Here is a 22,351-nt window from a genome sequence, read left to right on the forward strand (position 1 = left end):
GGAAAGATGGAAAATCTCCAAAAGGCATCAAATTACAGATTAGACATTCTTAAAATATGTCAACAAAAGTTCTATTTTATTTCCATCATTTACACTTTCAAAATTACAGAAAACAAAAAAATGGTGTCTGCAAAAGTTTGGGCACCCTGCAGAGTTAATATCTTGTACTGAGCCCTTTGGCAAATATCACAGCTTGTAAACGCTTTTTGTAGCCAGCCAAGAGTCTTTCAATTCTTGTTTGAAGTATCTTTGCCCATTCTTCCTTACAAAAGTCTTCCAGTTCTTTGAGATTTCTGGGCTGTCTGTCACGCACTGCTCTTTTAAGGTCTATCCATAGATTTTCAATTATGTTGAAGTCAGGAGATTGTGAAGGCCATGGCAAAACCTTCAGTTTACGCCTCTTGATGTAATCCCCCGTGGATTTTGAGGTGTGTTTAGGATCATTATCCATTTGTAGAAGTCATCCTCTCTTTAACTTCAGCTTTTTCACAGAAGGCATCAAGTTACCATCCAAAATTTGCTGAAATTGTATTGAATCCATTTTTTCTTATACTCGTGAGATGTTCCCTGTGCCACTGGCTGCAATACAACCCCAAAGCATGATTGATCCACCCCCATGCTTAACAGTTGGACAGAGGTTCTTTTCATTAAATTCTGTGCCCCTTCTTCTCCAAACGTACCTTTGCTCATTCCGGCCAAAAAGTTAATTTTTAACCTCATCGTTCCACAGAACTTGTTTCCAAAATGCATCAGGCTTGTCTATATGTTCATTTGCAAAGTTCAAACGCTGATTTTTGTGGACGTAGAAGAGGTTTTCTTCTGATGACTCTTCCATGAAGACCATATTTGTACAAGTATCTCTTTATAGTGGAATCGTGTACCACAACTCCAGTGTCTGCCAGATCTTTCTGGAGGGATCGTGCAGTCAAACGTGGGTTTTCAATTGTTTTTCTCACAATCCTGCAAGCAGACTTTCACTGTTCCTGATGACTGCCATTTCTTAATTACATTCTGAACAGAGGATATTGACATCTGAAAACACTTTGCTATCTTCTTATAGCCCTCTCCAGCTTTGTGAGCGTCAACTATTTTCAGTTTGAGTTTTCTAGGCAACTGCTTAGAAGATCCCATGGTGCTGATTGTTGGGGCAAGGTCAGATGAGTCTGGGCATTTAAAACCTTTGAGATTGACATCACCTGGTCTTCCCAGATGATGATTGAGAACAATCCATTACACTGGCAGGTCTCAGCCTTGCAAAGGGGGCAGTGCATGCTATAAATTCTGCAGGGTGCCCAAACTTTTGCATATGCAATTTTTTTGTTTTCTGTAATTTTGTCATTGTCTGTAATAAAGTGTCAATGATAGAAATAAAATCTAACTTTTGTTGACATATAAGAATGTCTAATCTGTAATTTGATGCCTTTTGGAGATTTTTCCATCTTTGCTTGACTTGTTTATGCACATTAATACAAATTTTTACCTGGGGTGCCCAAACTTTCAATCACCACTGTAATCAGTAACCATAGTGATGTGTATTGCACCTAGATTTCAGAATGTGCCTGAAATCCTAAAAGTGTCAGGATTTTGAATTAACTGTGGTGACATCTGTGTGGTATAGAGCACTGCTAAATAAAAGTGTTGCCTATTGGTGGGGGAACGTGTTTGTCTTATCTTATATACCAGGTTTATTAAAAACACCACTGGAAAATATCTTATATAAGTTCTGTTTCAGACTGGGTCAAAAATTACAGTGGAGTACACCTCTGTTATGTGATAGTTTTGGGGACTGGTGATTGTCTGCTAAGCCTGGGCACTGCATCATTACAGAAAGTCACTCATAACTAAGCTGCTAATAGGTTTATAAATGGGTGAAGTAGGTAAGTTTTACTCCTCATGAACACAAGTGCATGAGGCCAAACAGTGTAATAAGTATTTCTGCACCTGGGAGATAGGGCTAAAGTATACAGTTATCCATGAGAATGAATGGCTATACATTAGTTGTACACACACAGGTCATGTGTAGGGATTTACGTCAATGCATGTGTGTGAGTTCATACAAGTACGATATACCTGCGTACAGCCACTCCTTACTAGGGTTGGCTGTGTTCTACAGCTGTGTCTCCTGGGTGCATAAATACACACAGGGTTTACATTGTATGACTTTATGCACTTGCGTGCACATTAAAGAAATTTTGCCACTTTCCTTTAAATTACCTTCTGTTTTCCAGTTGACTGGAAAGTTATATATACAGCCATATAGTAATCTTGGGCACTTTCCACAACATTTTAATGCAAACATAACAAATAAAACGGTATGGTCTATAGCAATCTACAAACCATGGCTTTAATTGTTTCTCAATTCCAGCAACCAAATGATCAAAAATGTGATGGAAATTGATGGACATCATCCCAATGGAAGTTAAAAGGCATGTTGGATGTTGCTGAACTCAAGTAAACAATTGATGCGTACCATTTAATTCTGCACTACAATCTATAGATTCTAAAGAGGATGGTGGGAACATTTTGAAAAATTAGGAGACTGACGGGCTGTCCCATGGGTGAAAAAACATTATTGATTATAGGGGTAATATTAGAAAAAAAACAGACTTGTTTAAGTAGAACTAACCCTTGATAAGAAAAACATATATTCTTTTCCCAAGCTTAATAACATACAATGGCTTGCTGTGCTGTTTTTGGAGGAGAAGGTTTAAAATGTACCTTCTATCACAAAGGTTCTGTCACACAGGTTCAGGTAGAGGATATAGCTAGGGATGGCCTTGCAGTTCGCCCTGCGGTCGGTTCGCGGCAAATTTTGCTTGTCCGCAGCCCGCCGATTTTGCGAACATATGGCGTTGTTCGCGGCGGCCATATTAGTTTACATTGGGGAGAACTTTGACCCATGACACAGCCGTCAGGTGGAACTGGACAGCCAATTGAAATATTTCAGCCCATGGACATACCCCCTACCCTATAAATAGACCTGAGCTGGTGGCCATTTCACATTCTGCTTTTTGTCAGTGTAGGGAGAGGTTGGCTGTGTACAGCAGGGACAGACTGTCAGTGACACAAATCGCTCTGTTAAGGTCCACAAAAGTCCTTTTAAGGGCTAGTATTTGGTATAGGTGTACTATCTCTTTTGTCAATGTAGGGAGAAGTTTGCTGTGTGCACCAGGGACAGATCATCAGTGACACAAATCCCTCTGTTAAGGTCCACAAAAGTCATTTTAAGGGCTGGTAGTTGGTATAGGTGTACTGTCTCATTTTTGTCAGTGTAGGGAGAGGTCTGCTGTGTGCACCAGGGACAGATCATCAGTGACACAAATCGCTCTGTTAAGGTCCACAAAAGTCATTTTAAGGACTGGTATTTGTTATAGGTGTGCAGTGCACTATATAAGGGTGTAATCCACTTATAATATACTTTCTAATATAGAAAGCATATTATAGTGGATTTGTATTGTGCAATGTGCAGCATTGTGACTAGTGTGTTGAGCGTTTATGCAGCAATACTACAAACAGTGACAAAAGCACTTTTAAAGTATTATAACTGGTGTGATAGACCAGTGGCCCAACAATGCCACATATTGAAGTGGGGTGTTATCTGAGTATACTTTTATAAGTGTATTTGTGTCCTGCAACAATATTGCCTCTATTGCTGCGTTAACTCTGCTACACACAGTGCCAAACGTACTGGCCAATTTTTTTATACAACTGGTGTGATAGACCAGTGGCCCCCCAATACCACATATTGAAGTGGGGTGTTATCTGAGTATACTTTTATAAGTGTATTTGTGCCCTGCAACAATATTGCTTCTATTGCTGCGTTAACTCTGCTACACACAGTGCCAAACGTACTGGCTAATTTTTTGTACAACTGATGTGATAGACCAGTGGCCCCCCAATACCACATATTGAAGCGGGGTGTTATCTGAGTATACTTTTATAAGTGTATTTGTGTCCTGCAACAATATTGCCTCTTTTTCTGCGTTACCTCTGCTACACACAGTGCCAAACTCACTGGCCATTTTTTTGTACAAATGGTGTGATAGACCAGTGGCCCCCAATACCACATATTGAAGTGGGGTGTTATCTGAGTATACTTTTATAAGTGTATTTGTGTCCTGAAACAATATTGCCTCTATTGTTGCGTTAACTCTGCTACACACAGTGCCAAACTCGCTGGCCAATTTTTTGTACAACTGGTGTGATAGACCAGTGGCCCCCCAATACCACATATCGAAGTGGGATGTTATCTGAGTATACTTTTATAAGTGTATTTGTGTCCTGCAACAATATTGCCTGTTTTGCTGCATTAACTCTGCTACACACAGTGCCAAACTCACTGGCCAATTTTTTGTACAACTGGTGTGATAGACCAATAGCCCCCCAATACCACATATTGAAATGGGGTGTTATCTGAGTATACTTTTATAAGTGTATTTGTGTCCTGCAACAATATTGCCTCTATTGCTGCGTTAACTCTGCTACACACAGTGCCAAACTCACTGGCCAGTTTTTTGTACAACTGGTGTGATAGACCAGTGGCCCCCCAATACCACACATTGAAGTGGGGTGTTATCTGAGTATACTTTTATAAGTGTATTTGTGTCCTGCAACAATATTGCCTCTTTTGCTGCGTTAACTCTGCTACGCATAGTGCCAAACTCACTGACCAATTTTTTGTACAACTGGTGTGATAGACCAGTGGCCCCCCAATTCCACATATTGAAGTGGGGTGTTATCTGAGTATACTTTTATAAGTGTATTTGTGTCCTGCAACAATATTGCCTCTTTTGCTGCATTAACTCTGCTACACACAGTGCCAAACTCACTGGCCAATTTTTTGTACAACTGGTGTGATAGACCAGTGGCCCCCCAATGCCACATATTGAAGTGGGGTGTTATCTGAGTATACTTGTCTAAGTGTATTTGTGTCCTGCAACAATATTGCCTCTTTTGCTGTGTTAACTCTACTACACACAGTGCCAAACGTACTGGTGTGATAAACCAGTGGCCCCCCAATACCACGTATTGAAGTGGGGTGTTATTTAACACTATACTTTTATAAGATTTTATTTTAGTCCTGCAAAAATGTGGCCTCTTTTGCTGCGTTAACTTTGCTACACACAGTGACAACAGTTACTGGCCAATTATTTGTAGAACTGGTGTGATAAACCAGTGGCCCCCCCAATACCACATACTGAAGTTGGGTGTTATCAGAGTATACTTTATAAGTGTATTTGTGTCCTGCAACAATATTGCCTCTTTTGCTGCGTTAACTCTGCTACGCACAGTGCCAAACTCACTGACCAATTTTTTGTACAACTGGTGTGATAGACCAGTGGCCCACCAATTCCACATATTGAAGTGGGGTGTTATCTGAGTATACTTTTGTAAGTGTATTTGTGTCCTGCAAAAATTTGGCCTCTTTTGCTGCGTTAACTGTGCTACACACAGTGACAACAGTTATTGGCCAATTATTTGTAGAACTGGTGTGATAAACCAGTGCCCCCCCCCCCAATACCACATATTGAAGTGGGGTGTTATCTGAGTATACTTGTCTAAGTGTATTTGTGTCCTGCAACAATATTGCCTCTTTTGCTGCTTTAACTCTGCTACACCCAGTGCCAAATGTACTGGCCAATTTTTTTGTACAACTGGTGTGATAAACCAGTGGCCCCCCAATACCACATATTAAAGTGGGGTGTTATTTAACAATATACTTTTATAAGAGTGTATTTTAGTCCTCCAAAAATGTAGCCTCTTTTGCTGCGTTAACTGTGCCACACACAGTGACAACAGTTACTGGCCAATTATTTGTAGAACTTGTGTGATAAACCAGTGCCCCCCCCCCCCCATACCACAGATTGAAGGGGGTTTTATTTACCTTGTTCCACATATACTGCGCTTCTCTAGAGACTTTTGTCACAGGGTAATTTAAAAAATGACAGGCAGAGGAAGAGGCAGACCCTTGCGCAGGGGTGGAAGGGGTAGGACAGGAGCAGTAGGCCGGAGCCAAAGTGTGAAGTTTCAGAATGTGCGTTCGATTACGTCAAAGGACGCACCAGACTTGGTTGAGTGGCTCACTCAGCCTTCCTCTTGTAACCTCCTCATCCTCTCTATGTGCACCCTCTTCACTCTCTGCTGTTTGCACCCCCAAAGACACAAACACCACCACCATATTCCCTCCGCTTGAGTCACTGGAATTATTTTCTGATCCATCAAAAGACATTTGTGAGGCACAGCCATTGTTGGCATCGGATCAGGAAGAGGAGGTAGCAACAGCCGCCACTCAGCAGTCTGACGACAGTACCCAGATCAGCCCAATGAGGTTGGTCACCGCTGTTGCTGCCTACTCCAAGATCTCGAATGTTAGTGGTGGGGAAGGTGACGTGGATGAGGACGTGTCTATGGACGTCACATGGGTGGCCACAAGAGAGGAAGAGGAGGGGAGTTCAGAGGGAGAGATGGACCAGCAGATAGGGAGGAGAAATAGGCAGAACTTGCATTGCACAGGAGGGACAAAGCAGGAGAAATTGGCGCAAACGCAGGTACTGCTATCTGGGTCCCGGACTCTGGAGAAAATGGGCAATGTAATAAGGCAGTTAGTCCATATGAAATAAACAGTCCATATAAAGTCCATAAAAATCCATATGGAGCCCACACCACTGGCAGCTGTGTGTAGGAGCAAGAAGGCAGCTCCTGAGATTGACACTGTAAGAGAACACAAGTGCCTACTAAGTGTAGCTTTAAGAAACTTTAATGGATTAAAAAAGAGTGTTACTCACAAAAGTGATAAAATCATAGGCACAATAGTAGTGACGCTGCACATCAAGTACTCTTCGTCATCTGGACCGGGGAGACTATACATCCACTGGTGGAGATGAACCAAACCAGACTCAGGGTCTGTGGTCTGGTGTGCCGGTGGATTCTGATGCTTACGGATCTCGTGGAAGGCCTGAAGAAGGAGTGCATGCTCTGCAAATGTGCCGCCTCCAACCTCCTCCTGTTATTTCTGGGAGGTGACGTCACACCACCCCAGCTGTGCGTTTCACGAGATCCAGAAGCCCAGACCACAGACCCTGAGCCTGATTGGGTTCATCTCCACCAGTGGACATATGGTTTCCCCGGTCCAGATGACGATGAGTACTTGATGTGCAGTGTCACTACTATTGTGCCTATGATTTTATAACTATATATAATACTATATAAAAATAGAAAGAAAAAAGTTACTGCTGCTTCTTTGGACGCTTCCCGCGCTTTGAGCTGTTTTGAGTTTGACAGCTCTTTTATAGGGATCTGACGTCACAAGCCACCCCACAATGCACTGTTTAGGTGCAGTGAATAAATTATTAACGTCATGTAATTTATTCACTGCACCTGAGCAGTACATTGTGGCATGGCTCGTGATGTCAGATCCCTACAAAACAGCGAAAGCGTCCTAAGAAGCAGGAGCTTCTTTTTTTTTTCTATTTTTCAGGCAGGCGGGCGGGCAACTGATCATCAAAGGACACTATTTTTTTATTTTTATTTTTTAATAAAGGACTTATTCAAAACTGGCTTTTGTCTTTATTTTCTTTGTATAATTTTGGTGAATGGGTAGGGGTATGATGTACCAGATATCCATTCACATAGGGGGGCTGGGATCTGGGGCCTCCCCTTGTTAAAGGGGGCTTCCAGATTCCGATAACCTCCCCCCTGCAGACTCCCACAACCACAGCCCAGGGTTGTTGGGAAGAGACCCCTGTCCCAAAGCACCCACCCCCGCCCCCATGTTGAGGGTATGTGGCCTGGTATGGTTCAGGAGGGGGGGTGCTTGCTCGCCTCACCCCCATCCTGGCCAGTCAGGCTGTCTGCTCGAATAAGGGTCTTTTATGGACTTTAGGGGGAACCCAACGCTGTTTTTTTATTTTGGCACAGGGTTCCCCGAGGGGCCTGGTATGGACTGGGGGGACCCCACGCCTTTTTTTTCAGCAATACTCACATAAACTGATATAAACTGAAGTGCCTGTATACACTGCACTCTGATCTCAACAAACTGTAAAAAGCAAAAAGCTCTCTCCCAGCCAGCAATGTATTATTAACTATAGAATTCCACTTATAAATCACTCGCTGGCCAGGGGACTCAAACCTACAACCTCGCAATTACAAGCCTGGTATTCTACCACCTACGCCACTGTCAAGCAAGCTTAGGTTTAACATACTCTCCCTGCCTAATTAACTTCTATCTCACCCTACACACAGTGGATGAGATAAAAGTTAGGGAGAGGGTGTTCAGCCGAAGCAGGCTTGATTGTTGCATAGGTGGTAGTATACCAGGCTTGCAATTGAGATGGTTGTGGGTTCAACTCCCCTGGCCAGCAGGTGATTTCTTGGAATCAGAAGTCAGAGTCCATGATAAGGCAGGAACATTCCCACAAAGAAGCCCATTTGTTCATCATTCAACAAATGAGCACACAGCCAATGTTCGAGTCGAACTCGAAGCTCATCCCTATTTGTGAGTAACACTTTTTTAACCCAATAAAGTTCCTAAAGCTACACATAGTATGCGCTTGTGTTCTCTTACAATGTTACATTATCAAAACTATGCCACTCTGTACAATGTGCTGGATGTTACACACTCCATGTGCCCCACTGTGCTGGATCTTACATACTCCACACTGCCCCATTCTGTAAGATGGGCAGTAGATTACATACTTCACACTGCTCCACTTTAACTGTGCTGTATGTTATAAATGCCATACCAATAATCATCACAGTATTTTCATATAGGTATTTTTTGTATTACAAGTTATTCATACCACTAGAAATTCTGAACTGAACCTTGTTTACTGAATGAGAACATTTGCTAATATCATAAAAGGGAAATTAATGAATTAATGCATCAACTATTATAAACATCAAATGTTTTTATTAGCTGGGTGAGGCAGCCATGCTCACAAGTCTGCTATATATCACAGAGTCAGGTATTATATTTTTTAGGCCTATTTTTAACACAAGTTAAGCATATTGGCATCCCTAATATTGTATGAATATTATCTGTTTTTGAATATGCCTTTAAATACAATCCAATAGATTATTTGGAACTTAAACTGACGCACAGCTAAGTCTTTGGAGATTTTCATTCCTCCACTGTCTTGATGGTTAGGGTGGTCAAGCAGAATATACTTTGTGTAATAGGCAGAAAACTTGTGATTTGCGCCTGTGAAGAGCCCAGTTTCATAATCATTTGGCCAGCTTTTGTGTTTCAACGTTTTCTGTTGATTCGTCATCAGCTTCAATATCATCTAAGTGTGGAAGTTCACTGGATATGTGGATTTCAATAGTGCTAGCTTCAGAACCTAACAAAACAAAAGAGAAGTGACTCATATGTAGTGTCTTCTCATTCATTTATATGCAGTGACTTCTGTTAATATGTCCAATAAATGTTATCATCAGGTTTAAAAACTCAGTTGAAATACAGAAGAAAAATCAACATTTTTTTATAATTACTATGAAATATTATTTGAGGTTTTCTGTTGATTTTTTTTACAATATACTTATAACAAACCCAGTTAGGAATATTTGAGTATCTGGACACACTTATACCATCAATGGTGATGCCCCTTGTCTTTGTGGATAAAAACAAAACTTTCTTTTTTTTTAACATTACATTTTATTTATAGAAAATATAAAAAACTTACAAAACAATTGCAGAATGAAACAGTTTGCATTGCAAATGTGAAATAAATGTTGTTGCAAATATTTAGGAAATTATAAGCAGAATATAAAATTGGTAGGGAGGAGTTGTATCTGTTATTGGAAGACAGCAATTGGTTTGAGAAAGAGAGTGATTGCACACCCTAAAATTGCGTCAGCTGTGTAAAAGACTTTTAGGGATATTAAACATCCTAAATCTGCTCTAACTGGCCCAGATCCCAGATTTTTTTCTAGAAGATGAGAGAGCCCTTCTTTTCTCAAAATATTCCTATTTGTTGATTTTGGGGGGGGGAAGCAGGCACCATAACTGACTTCAGATATGCTTTGAGAAACCTGAAGGGTCATATTTATGAGTGTAAATTACAGCAGGCAGGATTGCTGAAAAAATACTATTATTGCACAGCTGTTTCAGAGTAAAATTTGACTGTTTCAAAAGCTTGTTTGATGAAAAACAGTTCCACTTAGCAGAAATGTGTTTTTAATTACACTGCAATATTTTTGTTTAGAAATTTTGAATAATAAAAATGTTGTTGGAACAAATGTCTAGCTTATATTTTCACTTAACTTAGCGAACAAATGGATTAAGTTAAGTGAAAATTTAACTTTGCAAAGAATACCCATTATTGTGAAAAGTATATTCTTTAAAAAGAAATAGGGTTTTTGCTTCCACATGATTAGGTGATTAAAGTCAGCACAGCTTGACCTCATATGCTAAGCTAAGTAAATATTTCACCATGCAAAGTGAACTTGCTCTGTTCCTTAGTATGGGCACCACTTGGGGAGTCTCGCCTGGGAGATGAAGGTGCTACAGACCCCCAAATGCAGGGTGCACCAGGAGAATGGTAGAGAGGCCAGTAAATATGACAACAAAAAAGTGGCAAAAAAAAGGCTTATTATGATGTGTCTTTAGGGATCTGCCAAAGTGACAAAGTCAATTAGGGTATCACGGTCAGAACCCCATGGGGGAATGAAAAAAACATAAATATGAAAAGGATATATGCATGCAATTGAGGAAAAAAAGAAAGAAAACATCCTAAAGATACCTTGTAGTATAGCAGTAGGTACCAGAAAAAAAAAAAAAACAAGATACCTGTTCAAAAGTGGATTATATAGATCGATATACTCTCCAACCTGACCCAAAAGGTACAAGGCACATAAAGAGAGAAACATCATGTGTAGAAAATGCTATATAAAGTGGTGAGATGTGCAAAGGGGGAGATACCAATCAAATGGTTATTTTTACTCTCCAAAAGTTAAAGAGAAGATGTGCAAGCATCTGTAACATCAAACCACCATGGAAGGATGAAAAGAAAGAAATGTAAATCTTAAGTGCAATAGTCCCGCTGAAAAACCTGCAGCCATCCGTAACTTATACATCATGTGGAGAGCAACAAGACCTCTCTGGGGCACTCTACAAATAGTCCTCCAAAGGCGGGAACCCCCCTTCCTCTGAACATCATGTGGGGAAGGGCCTGAAGCTGTCCATGCCATGACCGCCAACAGGAGGAAGCAGCAGGAAGTTCAGAGGGAAGACCATGCATGCGGTCTTGTTAGGTCTTGTTACTCTCCACACGATGGTATGTGGAGAAAAAATAGTTTTTTAAACATGTTTGAAACATCGTTACTTCTTCTTGGCCTGACTCTTCAAAAGTCCCATGGAGATTTTCTCTATGCACAGAAACTTTCAAAAAAATAATACTTTGATGCATTTACATAAGTTGTCTATACATTCTAAGTTTCCAGTCAATATCTTCACTTTGAAGGCTCCATGAACTCCTTTCAAATCAGATCACAAATACAGCAAATTCCCTTAAATTGATTTCTGTTTTTTAAAGCACCAGTTGTATATGTTTTATGTGGTGTTGAGATCCTCCACTCCAGTAGGCATGATCATTGCACATCTGTAGGTGTATCTACCTCTGCTAGATTCTCAGTAAAGTAAAATGTCTATAAGTTTTCCATTAAATATGCATTGAATAAAAGAGAAACATCAATATACCGGTAAAAAACAACTTTTATTTTGATGACTTCAGGTTTTAAAAATAATCCCTCTGATGTTTTTGGAAAGTTGTAACTTAATACACAACTGCTTTGTTAGAAAAAAAGACATATGCAATGACAAAAGACAATGCATACAAGAAGAACAGACATTAATTTGCAAAACAATTTCAACCTGTCAAAGACACAAGTTTGATTTACTTCTGATAAAGGTGAAAATGCATTAAAATGTTGAATAAAGGCACTCTGAACTCCACAATTTAAAACAATATAATTACTGTGCAAACATTTTTAGACAGGTGTCAAGAAATGCTGTAAAATAAGAATGCTTTTAAAAACATATATATATATATATATTTATATATTTATATATATATATTTTTTTTTTATTCACAAAATTGAAATCAAATCAATATTTGCAGTGACTACCCTTTGGCTTAAAACCAGTCTCAATTCTTCTAGGTACTATTGCACACAGCTTTTGAAGAAACATGGCAGGTAGGTTGTTCCAAACATCTTGGAAAACTAACCACATATCTTCTGTGCATGTAGGCTGCCTCAAATCCTTCTCTTTCTTCATGTAATATCAGACTGGCCTGCTATTGACATCGGGGCTCTGGGGGGGGGGGGGGGGGGGCTGAACCATCCCTTCCAGAACTCAATGTTCTTAATGCTGAAAAAAGTATTCAATGGGTCCTGCTGCAGAATACAATTGGGGCCAATCACATCCCTTGATGGTATGGCTGACAGATAAGTATCTGTCTGTATTTCTCAGCAATGAGGATAAGGCAAAGCTGAGGACCGCAAGCGCAGAGGTCGGCCAAGGAAACCTAATGCAGCAGATGAAAGACACATCCTGCTTACTTCCTTTTCAAAATTGGAAAATGCTCAGCAGTGCCAAAACCACAGAACTGGTAGAAACCAATGGGACCAAGGAACACCCATCTACTGTCCATACAAATCTTTCCAGAAGTGGTCTTCATGGAAAAATTGTGGCCAAAAAAGGCATACCTCTTGTGACGAACTCCGGACACCCCGATTGGCTATCTCCGCAAAGAAGCTGCTTATTAAGCTCTGTAACACGTGATCCGTGAATCTGGCTATAGTTACCCCAAGAACTGGACGGTACAAGTTTTGGAGTGAACCAGAATCAAACTGTTTATTGAAACACAGGCACAAAGAGATATACACTGTAGGACACCACCCCTCCCCCTTAACAACCAATCAACATACATAACATAATAGGTTGATCTTAAGGCAGACAGAAACAATAGAACAATAGGATACAGGTACTTAACAATAACAAACCCAACCCCACCTCACTATCTAGCAAGGGTCTATGAGACACTCCTGCAATAATCTGAAAAGTCAAACCGTTCGTCTTCATATATTTCCTGAGGGACACTGTTCATAAATATTATTGTCCCAAGTGAAAGAGCCCCTCACTCTTTCAACACAAACCACGCATATAGAACCCAGGATAACCGGGGTAACACGAAAGGCTGGGTCCAGTGTGGTTGTAAAGCGAGTCTGACTAGTGCAGACCCAACTGGGGTTCTTGGTCACCCTGTGCCCCTAATAGACACAGGGTGACTTGACTTACACATAAGAGGGGCCGGGGAAGCTGGACAAGGAGTCTCCAAACCTCTCTAAAGCAATCTGGATTCCACAAGCCCCCCAACCAAAGTGACTCACGTCACATATCTCCCCTTTTGGCAGGAGACTAACACAGAAGTAGACCCCAAACGGGTCGACTTCGAAATTAGTCCATAGTTCCAGTCCCCCAATGTCTGTACCCCCACAGTACCCCAAACAAATTGTTCGGAACAGATCGTTACTCACCCAGCCAACCTCAGCCTCTCTCGTAGAACACGACCCCTGCTGGGGAGAAGCGTGGACTGGCCCTTCTCCCTGGAGTCCATTTAGCCGCTGGAGAGAAGACAGGGTGGCTGGATTTATTCCATCATCCTGTTGGGGATCTGGACCGACTGCCCAGCATCCCCGGGGTACAGGTCGAGACCATAGTCCCATCCACTTTTCCTTGATGAAAATCCACCAGTGTTTGTTCAACAAGGCTGACATCCTCCTGTCCCAATGCCAGACCTTTTTATGGAGTTGTGTTAATGGAAATCGAAGTCCCATTCACTACCACAGGAAATCCATCTTCTGCTAGTTGGGGGCAGATGCCAGCAGCACTCTGTCCTGTTGCAAGCTCTTATGCTGGGTTGCTGTCAGTGAATACCATAGTCCCATCCACTGATATCAGCTCAAGCTGCAATTGTGAGGTGCCGATTGCATTCTCTCCCTGGAGCTCCTGCGGAGTTGATTATTGTGGGCAGAGGTAAAGAGCGCCATGCTCTGAAGTCAGCTCTTCTGCTGGAGGCTCACCGGGTTGTTCTTCCTCCGCAGAAATGTCTATTAAATCCCCAGTCTCTGGTGGTGTCTGGGGATCGAGATTCACCATCTCCTGTCTGTGGAACCCAGAAGATGTTATCGGTGCTGGGCAGAGGCTAGCAGAGCTCTGTCCTGTTGTCAGCACTTCAGCTTTGGGAACAGCAATCTCCGGAGTTTCCACTGCCGACTCTAAGGCATGCTGCTGAACATGTTCTAGCAGTTTCCTCGGGCAATAACGCTTTAATAAAGGACAATAACACAGTACATTGGAATTGCACTCACACTTTGCCTTTAAGGCAATCGCTTTACAGCATTCCAACAGGAGCTACCCGCTCCTCCCGTCCCTCCAGATGGTGACTCTGCGGTCTCCTCATCCGCTGCTGCTGCCGCTGTATCCCCGCTCTCCTTCACTTCCTGTGTTGCCTGGTCACCGGATGCTGGTTCTAGTGTGCCTGCGCACTATACCGACGTGATATACAGTGCCTCAGGAGAGCCTCAGCCAAAGCCGGAGCCACAAGTTGCACGGAGCTACGAGGTGGGGGATTCAAGACACGGGTGCACTGCCTCTGCTGTTGCTACGGACAACGTGTTTTGGAGGCAGAGCCTCCTTCCTCAGGTCCCACCTTGCTTCCTGCTGACGCCCCTCCCTATATACCCGGGATACCATCGGCCCTAATTAGTTGATTGTATATTCTTAAAGGGGCCAGTAACCAATAATCTTTATCCACCTCGGCTGGGACGGGAGAAGCAAGGGGCTATCCACTTTTAAAAAACATATATTAAAAATACAATTTAAGATACAATTTGAAATATGGATACATATTAGGATATCACATTCCCTACATAGCAATGGTTTTCTCCTACTAAAAATAAAATTAAATTAAACGTATCTTAGGAGTATATATATATATATAAAACTCTAAACTCCATCAGCATTTCCTTATACCAATAATCGACAGATCATTTTAATTCCACATTATCTCTCATCCATCTACCAGAACAATTTCATAAACCAGGATAATTTCATAAAACATATAATAAATATATAATTAGATAATTAAAAATACTAGACTCATTAAAATTCAATAGGATAAGATACAGTTCCATATGGCACATATGCAGTTATCAAATAGTATATGAGGATACTACTTTATATAGGCCAACCAAATATACTACACGGCAGTTGTTTATAATACTTCTCGTATATATATATATATATACACACACGAGAAATACATATATATACACACCTACACATACCTATCGGTGGTGACACCCTGAGTTTCCCCAAATATGTATATGTATATATATACACATACTCCCATGCCCGGCTGCTCAGATATTGTTGTGTGGGCACGAATGTGCATATGCCTCCATGCACACTTCGCAGACACATGGCCGGGCAGGGACTGTGTTCCCTACCCTAAGTTACCGTGTGTTTGTGCATGTGCTTGAACCCACTCAACCATGCTCACACCCCCATGCTAATATGTCAAATAATCGTATTGACTTCCAGCTCCTCATTGAGCCCACCCGGCGACATGGACCCAATCGTAAAGATCCAGAATGTTTCTTGCCTGCACAGGATCGAAAACCTTTCACCCTCTGGGAGAGTCATAGATATGGCTTCAATCCCAAATAGTTCCAGGCCTGCAGTATCCCCACCATGGGATACTGCAAGCCTGGAACTATTTGGGATTGAAGCCATATCTATGACTCTCCCAGAGGGTGAAAGGTTTTCGATCCTGTGCAGGCAAGAAACATTCTGGTCTTTTTGAAAACGCCCACATTCAGGGTGAAACGCGTTGACGTATTTCCGGCGTGGAGCCACGCAACGTCACTTCCGGTCGGGCTTCCTGGTTTTGGTGGAACGCACGCCAATTGCGGCGTTCCTGTTTGTTTCTATTGCCATTTTAACCTTTCTTCTTGTGAGTATAACTTAATTTTGGGGGACAATAAACTACCTTTGAACGTATTACACTATTGGCCCCTCTTTTCATTCACATATATCGGGATACACGATCCTTATCCCAACGGAGCGATCCCACCAAAAGGCACTCCCTACATTGGAGGAAATATTGGAGCTCGGACATCACAGTCCCATCAGTTTATCCCAAAAACGCTGATATATCTACAGTGTAGTGAGTAGGGGACCTGGAGGGTCACTCATGAGAGCACTAGTATACCTGGATGGATCTGCACCCGAGCACCTTTATTTATTTACACTGAAGAACAAAGATTTGCACTTGAGCACTTTAATTATATTTATTAAGAGACTTTACATGGTATAGAAAATTTAACTTTGTTTACACTAAATTTAATTATTTATTATATGTCTTTTTGCTAGCGCTGTTTTAATATACTTTTATACATGTTTTCCAATAATTGTCTTGGATGCACAGCAGCTGCACATTAATTTATACACATATTTATTATATTACACCAAAATACCTTATTCATAGGTGTTGAGCGCTGTTATAAGTTTTGTTTTCTCATAAGGAAATGCTGATGTAGTTTAGAGTTTTATATATATATATACTCCTAAGATACGTCTAATTTATTTTTATTTTTAGTAGGAGAAAACCATTGCTATGTAAGGAATGTGATATCCTAATATGTATCCATAACAGCTCTGGTTTATATCTGCGCTTGTACTGTACTGTTTTAAATTGTATTTCAAATTGTATCTTAAATTGTATTTTTAATATATGTTTTTTAAAAGTGGATAGCCCCTTGCTTCTCCCGTCCCAGCCGAGGTGGATAAAGATTATTGGTTACTGGCCCCTTTAATAAATATACAATCAACTAATTAGGGCCGATGGTATCCCGGGTATATAGGGAGGGGCGTCAGTAGGAAGCAAGGTGGGACCTGAGGAAGGAGGCTCCGCCTCCGAAACGCGTTGTCCATAGCAACAGCAGAGGCAGTGCACCCGTGTCTTGGATGCCCCACCTCGTAGCTCCGTGCAACTTGTAGTTCCGGCTTTGGCTGAGGCTCTCCTGAGGCGCCGTATATCACGTCGGTATAGTGCGCAGGCGCACTAGAACCGGCATCCGGTGACCAGGCAACACAGGAAGTGAAGGAGAGCGGGGATACAGCGGCGGCAGCTGCGGATGAGGAGACCGCAGAGTCACCATCTGGAGGGATGGGAGGAGCGAGTAGCTCCTGTTGGAATGCTGTAAAGCGATTGCCTTAAAGGAAAAGTGTGAGTGCAATTCCAATGTACTGTGTTATTGTCCTTTATTAAAGCGTTATTGCCCGAGGTTGCGTGCGCTTTTCTTTACAGATTTGAATTGTTTTGAACCGCCCCCCAGTGGAGTGAGAGAGGAGCAGCAGCAACCGGACATTTCAGCTAAAAAACATACAAACAAAGGAGGTGAACACATGGACAGCGCCATGGGCTGGTGAAGTACTCCTCTTTGTACTTGTTGTATATCAGTATGTGCAGGATCTGTCCTTTTTGATTGTCTAGCAGTTTCCTGTATGCCCTTTCCAGATGCTGTTCTTTCCTTAGCAAGTGTTCTAGATCAGGTTTAAGCTCTGAGACCCCTGTGAGACCGAGCATAGCCTCTCCGTATTCTTGCAGGTCCACAAGGGTACGATCCCCTTCATCACCAAACACAAACGCATCTGTAAGGCTCTCCCACATCAATCCAGACCCACCAAAGTCATATCCCTCCGGAGAGCATTCTGATGTCTCTCCTAAATATTTCTGCTCTGATTGCCATTGCAGAGCCCGATACTGATTGTCCAGCTTTATCTCCTGCTAGGCCAGCCTGTCCAACTCGGATACCCGTTGCTCCTGGGGCCGCTCTCCCAGGAATGCAATCCGCAACTCCTGTTGGTCCCTGGCCCATTGCCCTCAAGTTGGAAAGCACTTGCCCTGGTATATACCAGCAAGCTGGAGGGCTCCAAGCCAGAGCTCCACCCGAATATGCTGCCTGAGCTCCAGGTATAGATCCGCAGATACCGTCCTGGGGTATCCTGAAAGGGCAATCCGCAGAACCCCCTCAAACTCTGATGCCAGGTCCATATCTCCATTGGGTCGACCAAAGTCTGCTATCCCGATCTTGGATACCGGTGGAGGTTTGATTGTCCCAGACTGCAGGAAGCATCCCACTGCTTGCCACCAATGTGACGGACTCTGGACACCCAAATGGGTATCTCCACCAAGAAGCTGCTTCCTAAGCTCTGGAACATGAGATCCGTGAATCTGGCTATAGTTACCCCAATAACTCGACAGTACAAGTTTTGGAGTGAACCAGAATCAAAACTGTTTATTGAAACACAAGCACACTGAGATACATACTGTGGGACAACCCCCTCCCCCTTAGCAACCAATCCACTTACACATATACATCCCATAATAGGGTGATCTTAAGGCAGACAGAAACAATAGAACAATAGGATACAGGTACTTAACAATAACAAACCCCACCTCACTATCTAGCAAGGGTCTATGAGACACTCCTGCAATAATCTGAAAAGTCAAACCGTTCATCTTCATATATTTCCTGAGGGACACTGTTCAGAAATATTATTGTCTTAAGTGAAAGAGCCCCTCTCTCTTTCAACATAAACCACAAATATATAACCCAGGATAACTGGGGTAACACGAAAGACTGAGTTCAGTGTGGATGTACAGCAAGTCTGACTAGTGCAAACCCAACTGGGGTTCTTGGTCACCCTATGCCCCTAATAGACACAGGGTGACTTACACATAAGAGGGGCTGGGAAAGCTGGACAAGGAGTCTCTCAACCTATCTAAAGCAAACTGGGTTCCACAAGCCCCCCAACCAAAGTGACTCACGTCACACCTCTGATGTGAGAACAAAGTTAAGTAGCTCAACTATGTGCAGGAAAAGTGCAGCTGGTGGACTGATGTGTCAAAATCAGGAAGGCAGGGATAGATATGATTGGCCCCAAATTTATTCTGCAGCAGTGCACTGACACCAAACACACAGTCAATGTCATTAAGAACAAGGAGTCCAGGAAGTGATGGTTTGGCCCCAACAGAACCCTGATCTAAACTGTGATTACATGAAGGATTTGAGGTAGCCTACATCCACAGAAAATCTGTGACTAGTTCTCCAAGATGTTTGGAACAACCTACCTGCCAAGTTCCTTCAACAAATGTGTGCAAGTGTCACTGCCAACCCCTCTCTTTTATGCAGCCATAACACACAGTGTAGGTGTTTTCTTTTTTAAATACCTTTTTCAGATATCTTCAGGCTGATCACGTGAGTCCCTGCGGCTCTCCTACTCCGATCCACGAGCTACAGCGGGAGGGGCCGAGATCTCCCTCTGACTTCAGCCGGGAGGTCACGTGACCGCCGCGCTGGCCACTCAGCCCCTCCCGCTGTAGCACTTAGATGGGGATGAGAGCAGCCGGGAGTCACGTGACCGGACTGAAGATAACTGAAAAAAGGCATTTAGCGGCATAGTTTTAAAAAAAGACTTACACTGGGTGATGGCTGCATAAAAGGGAAAAGGGCTGGCAGTGACATTTTTAAAGTTTTCTTTACTACTAATAGTGGCAGGAGGGGGGGCGGAGATGACTCACACAGACACAGGAGCTGACAGGCAGGAAGGAGAGCAGCGGATGACGGAGGCAATAAAACTGACCACGGTAATTAGAGCATAAATCGACACACATCGATCAGCCATAACATTAATTATCCTGTTACAATGGAATCTCAAAGTTGATGGGATATATTAGGCAGCAAGTAAACATGCTGTCCCTGAAGTTGATAAGGTGAAAGCAGTAAAATGGGCATCGCAGTTTGCTGTGTATGGAGCTGGTAGCCAAAGATCATATATTGGGCAGACTAGATGGGCCAAATGGTTCTTATCTGCCGACACATTCTATGTTTCTATGTTTCTATCATTCAAGGTGCCCGCGCTGACTGTCCTCAGCCAAAAGCACATACACATGAGCATCAGAACTGGACCACGGAGCAATGGAAGAAGGTGTCCTGTCTGATAAATTACATTTTATATTTCATCATATTGGTTGCTGGGTGCGTGTACTTCCTAGTGTCTGGGGAAGAGATGGCACCAGGATGTAGTTTATGAAGAAGGCAAGTCAGCGGAGGCAGTATGATGCTTTGGGCAATGTTCTTCTGGGAAGCCTTGGGTCCTGCCATTCATGTGGATGTTAATTGGCATGTACCACCTGCCTAAACATTGTTGTTGACCGAGTACACGCCTTCATGGAAACAGTATTCTCTAATGGCAGTGACCTCTTTCAGCAGGATAACATACCTTTGCACACTGCAAAAATGGTTCAAGAATGGTTTAAGGTACACAAAATGTTGTTGACTTGCTTCTCCAGCAAGTTCGATCCATGGAGGATTCACCTTGCAACTTACAAGAATTAAAGGATCTTCTACTATAAGCTTGGTGTCAGATACCACAGAATACCTTCAATGGTCTGATGGAGTCCATGCCTTGATGGGAATGGGCTGTTTTGGTGGTAAAAGGGGCAGATTTGGCAGCAAAAGGGGGACCTACTTAATAATAGGTGGGTGGTCATAAAGTTATGGCTGATCAGGGTATATGTATGTCTATGTATATAATATATATATATACTGTGTATATGTATATATATATATATATATATATATATATATATATATATATATATATATATATATATATATATATATATATATATATATATACACAGTATATAAATATATATACAGTATCTCACAAAAGTGAGTACAACCCTCACATTTTTTAAAAATATTTTAATATATCTTTTCATGTGACAACACTAAAGAAATGAAACTTTGCTAAAGTAGTGAGTGTACAGCTTGTATAACAGTGTACATTTTCTGTCCCCTCAAAATAACTCAACACACAGCCATTAATGTCTAAACCGCTGGCAACAAAAAAGAGTACACCCCTAAATGGAAATGTCCAAACTGGGCCCAAAGTGTCAATATTTTGTGTGGCCACTATTGTTTTCCAGCACTGCCTTAACCCTCTTGGGCATGGAGTTAACCAGAGCTTCACAGGTTGCCACTGGAGTCCTCTTCCACTCCTCCACGATGACATCATGGAGCTGGTGGATGTTAGAGACCTTCCACTCCTCCACCTTCCATTTAAGGATGCCCCACAGATGCTCAATATGGTTTAGGTCTGGAAATATGCTTCGCTAGTCCATCACCTTTACCCTCAGCTTCTTTAGCAAGGTAGTTGTCATCTTGGAGGTGTCTTTTGGGGTGTTATCATGTTGGAATATTGCCCTGCGGCCCAGTCTCTGAAGGGAAGGGATCATGTTCTGCTTCAGTATGTCACAGTACATGTTGGCATTCATGGTTCCCTCAATAAACTGTAGCTCACCAGTGCTGACAGCACTCATGCAGCCCCAAACCATGACACTCCCACCACCATGCTTGACTGTAGGCAAGACACTTGTCTTTGTACTCCTCGCCTGGTTGCCGCCACACATGCTTGACACCATCTGAGCCAAAAAAAGGTTAATTTGGTCTCACCAGACCACAGGACAAGGTTCCAGTAATCCATGTCCTTAGTCTGCATGTCTTCAGCAAACTGTTTGCAGGCCTACTTGTGCATCATCTTTAGAAGAGGCTTCTTTTTGGAACAACAGCCATGCAGACCAATTTGATGCAGTGTGCAGCATATGGTCTGAGAACTGACAGGCTGACCCCCACCCCTTCAACCTCTGCATTAATGCTGGCAGCACTCATACGTCTAATTCCCAAAGACAACCTCTGGATGTGATGCTGAGCATGTGCACTCAACTTCTTTGGTCGACCATGGCAAGGTCTGTTCTGAGTGGAACCTGTCCTGGTAAACCGCTGTATGGTCTTGGCCACCATGCTACAGCTTAGTTTCAGCGTCTTGGCAATCTTCTTATAGCTTAGGCCATCTTTATGTAGAGCAACAATTATTTTTTTTAGATCCTCAGAGGGTGCCATGTTGAACTTCCAGTAACCAGTATGAGAGAATGAGAGCGATAACACCAAATTTAACACACCTGCCCTCCATTCACACCTGAGACCTTGTAACACTAACGAGACATATAAAAATCGGGGAGGGAAAATGACTAATTGGGCCCAATTTGGACATTTTCATTTAGGGGCGTACTCACCTTTGTTGCCAGCGGTTTAGACATTAATGGTTGTGTGTTGAGCTATTTTGAGGGGACAGCAATTTTACACTGTTATACAAGCTGTACACTCACTACTTTACATTGTAGCAAAGTATAATTTCTTCAGTGTTATCACATGAAAA

General features: G+C 42.3%; 1 protein-coding gene across 2 annotated transcripts in view; it reads right to left on the reverse strand.

Moving 5' to 3' along the window:
• Positions 1-8,977: 8,977 nt before the first annotated feature.
• The window catches only part of GPR143 (G protein-coupled receptor 143), a 57,767-nt gene continuing 44,393 nt past the window's right edge, over positions 8,978-22,351 (reverse strand). For both annotated transcript variants that reach the window (XM_082247206.1, XM_082247205.1), the window contains one exon: positions 8,978-9,338. In XM_082247206.1, the coding sequence (XP_082103332.1) occupies positions 9,223-9,338 (116 nt within the window). In that variant the 3' untranslated portion in view covers positions 8,978-9,222. The remainder of the gene's footprint in view (positions 9,339-22,351) is intronic.

The sequence above is a fragment of the Pelophylax lessonae genome (genome assembly GCF_965119305.1).
Source record: "Pelophylax lessonae genome assembly, chromosome: 2".
Classification (NCBI taxonomy): domain Eukaryota; kingdom Metazoa; phylum Chordata; class Amphibia; order Anura; family Ranidae; genus Pelophylax; species Pelophylax lessonae.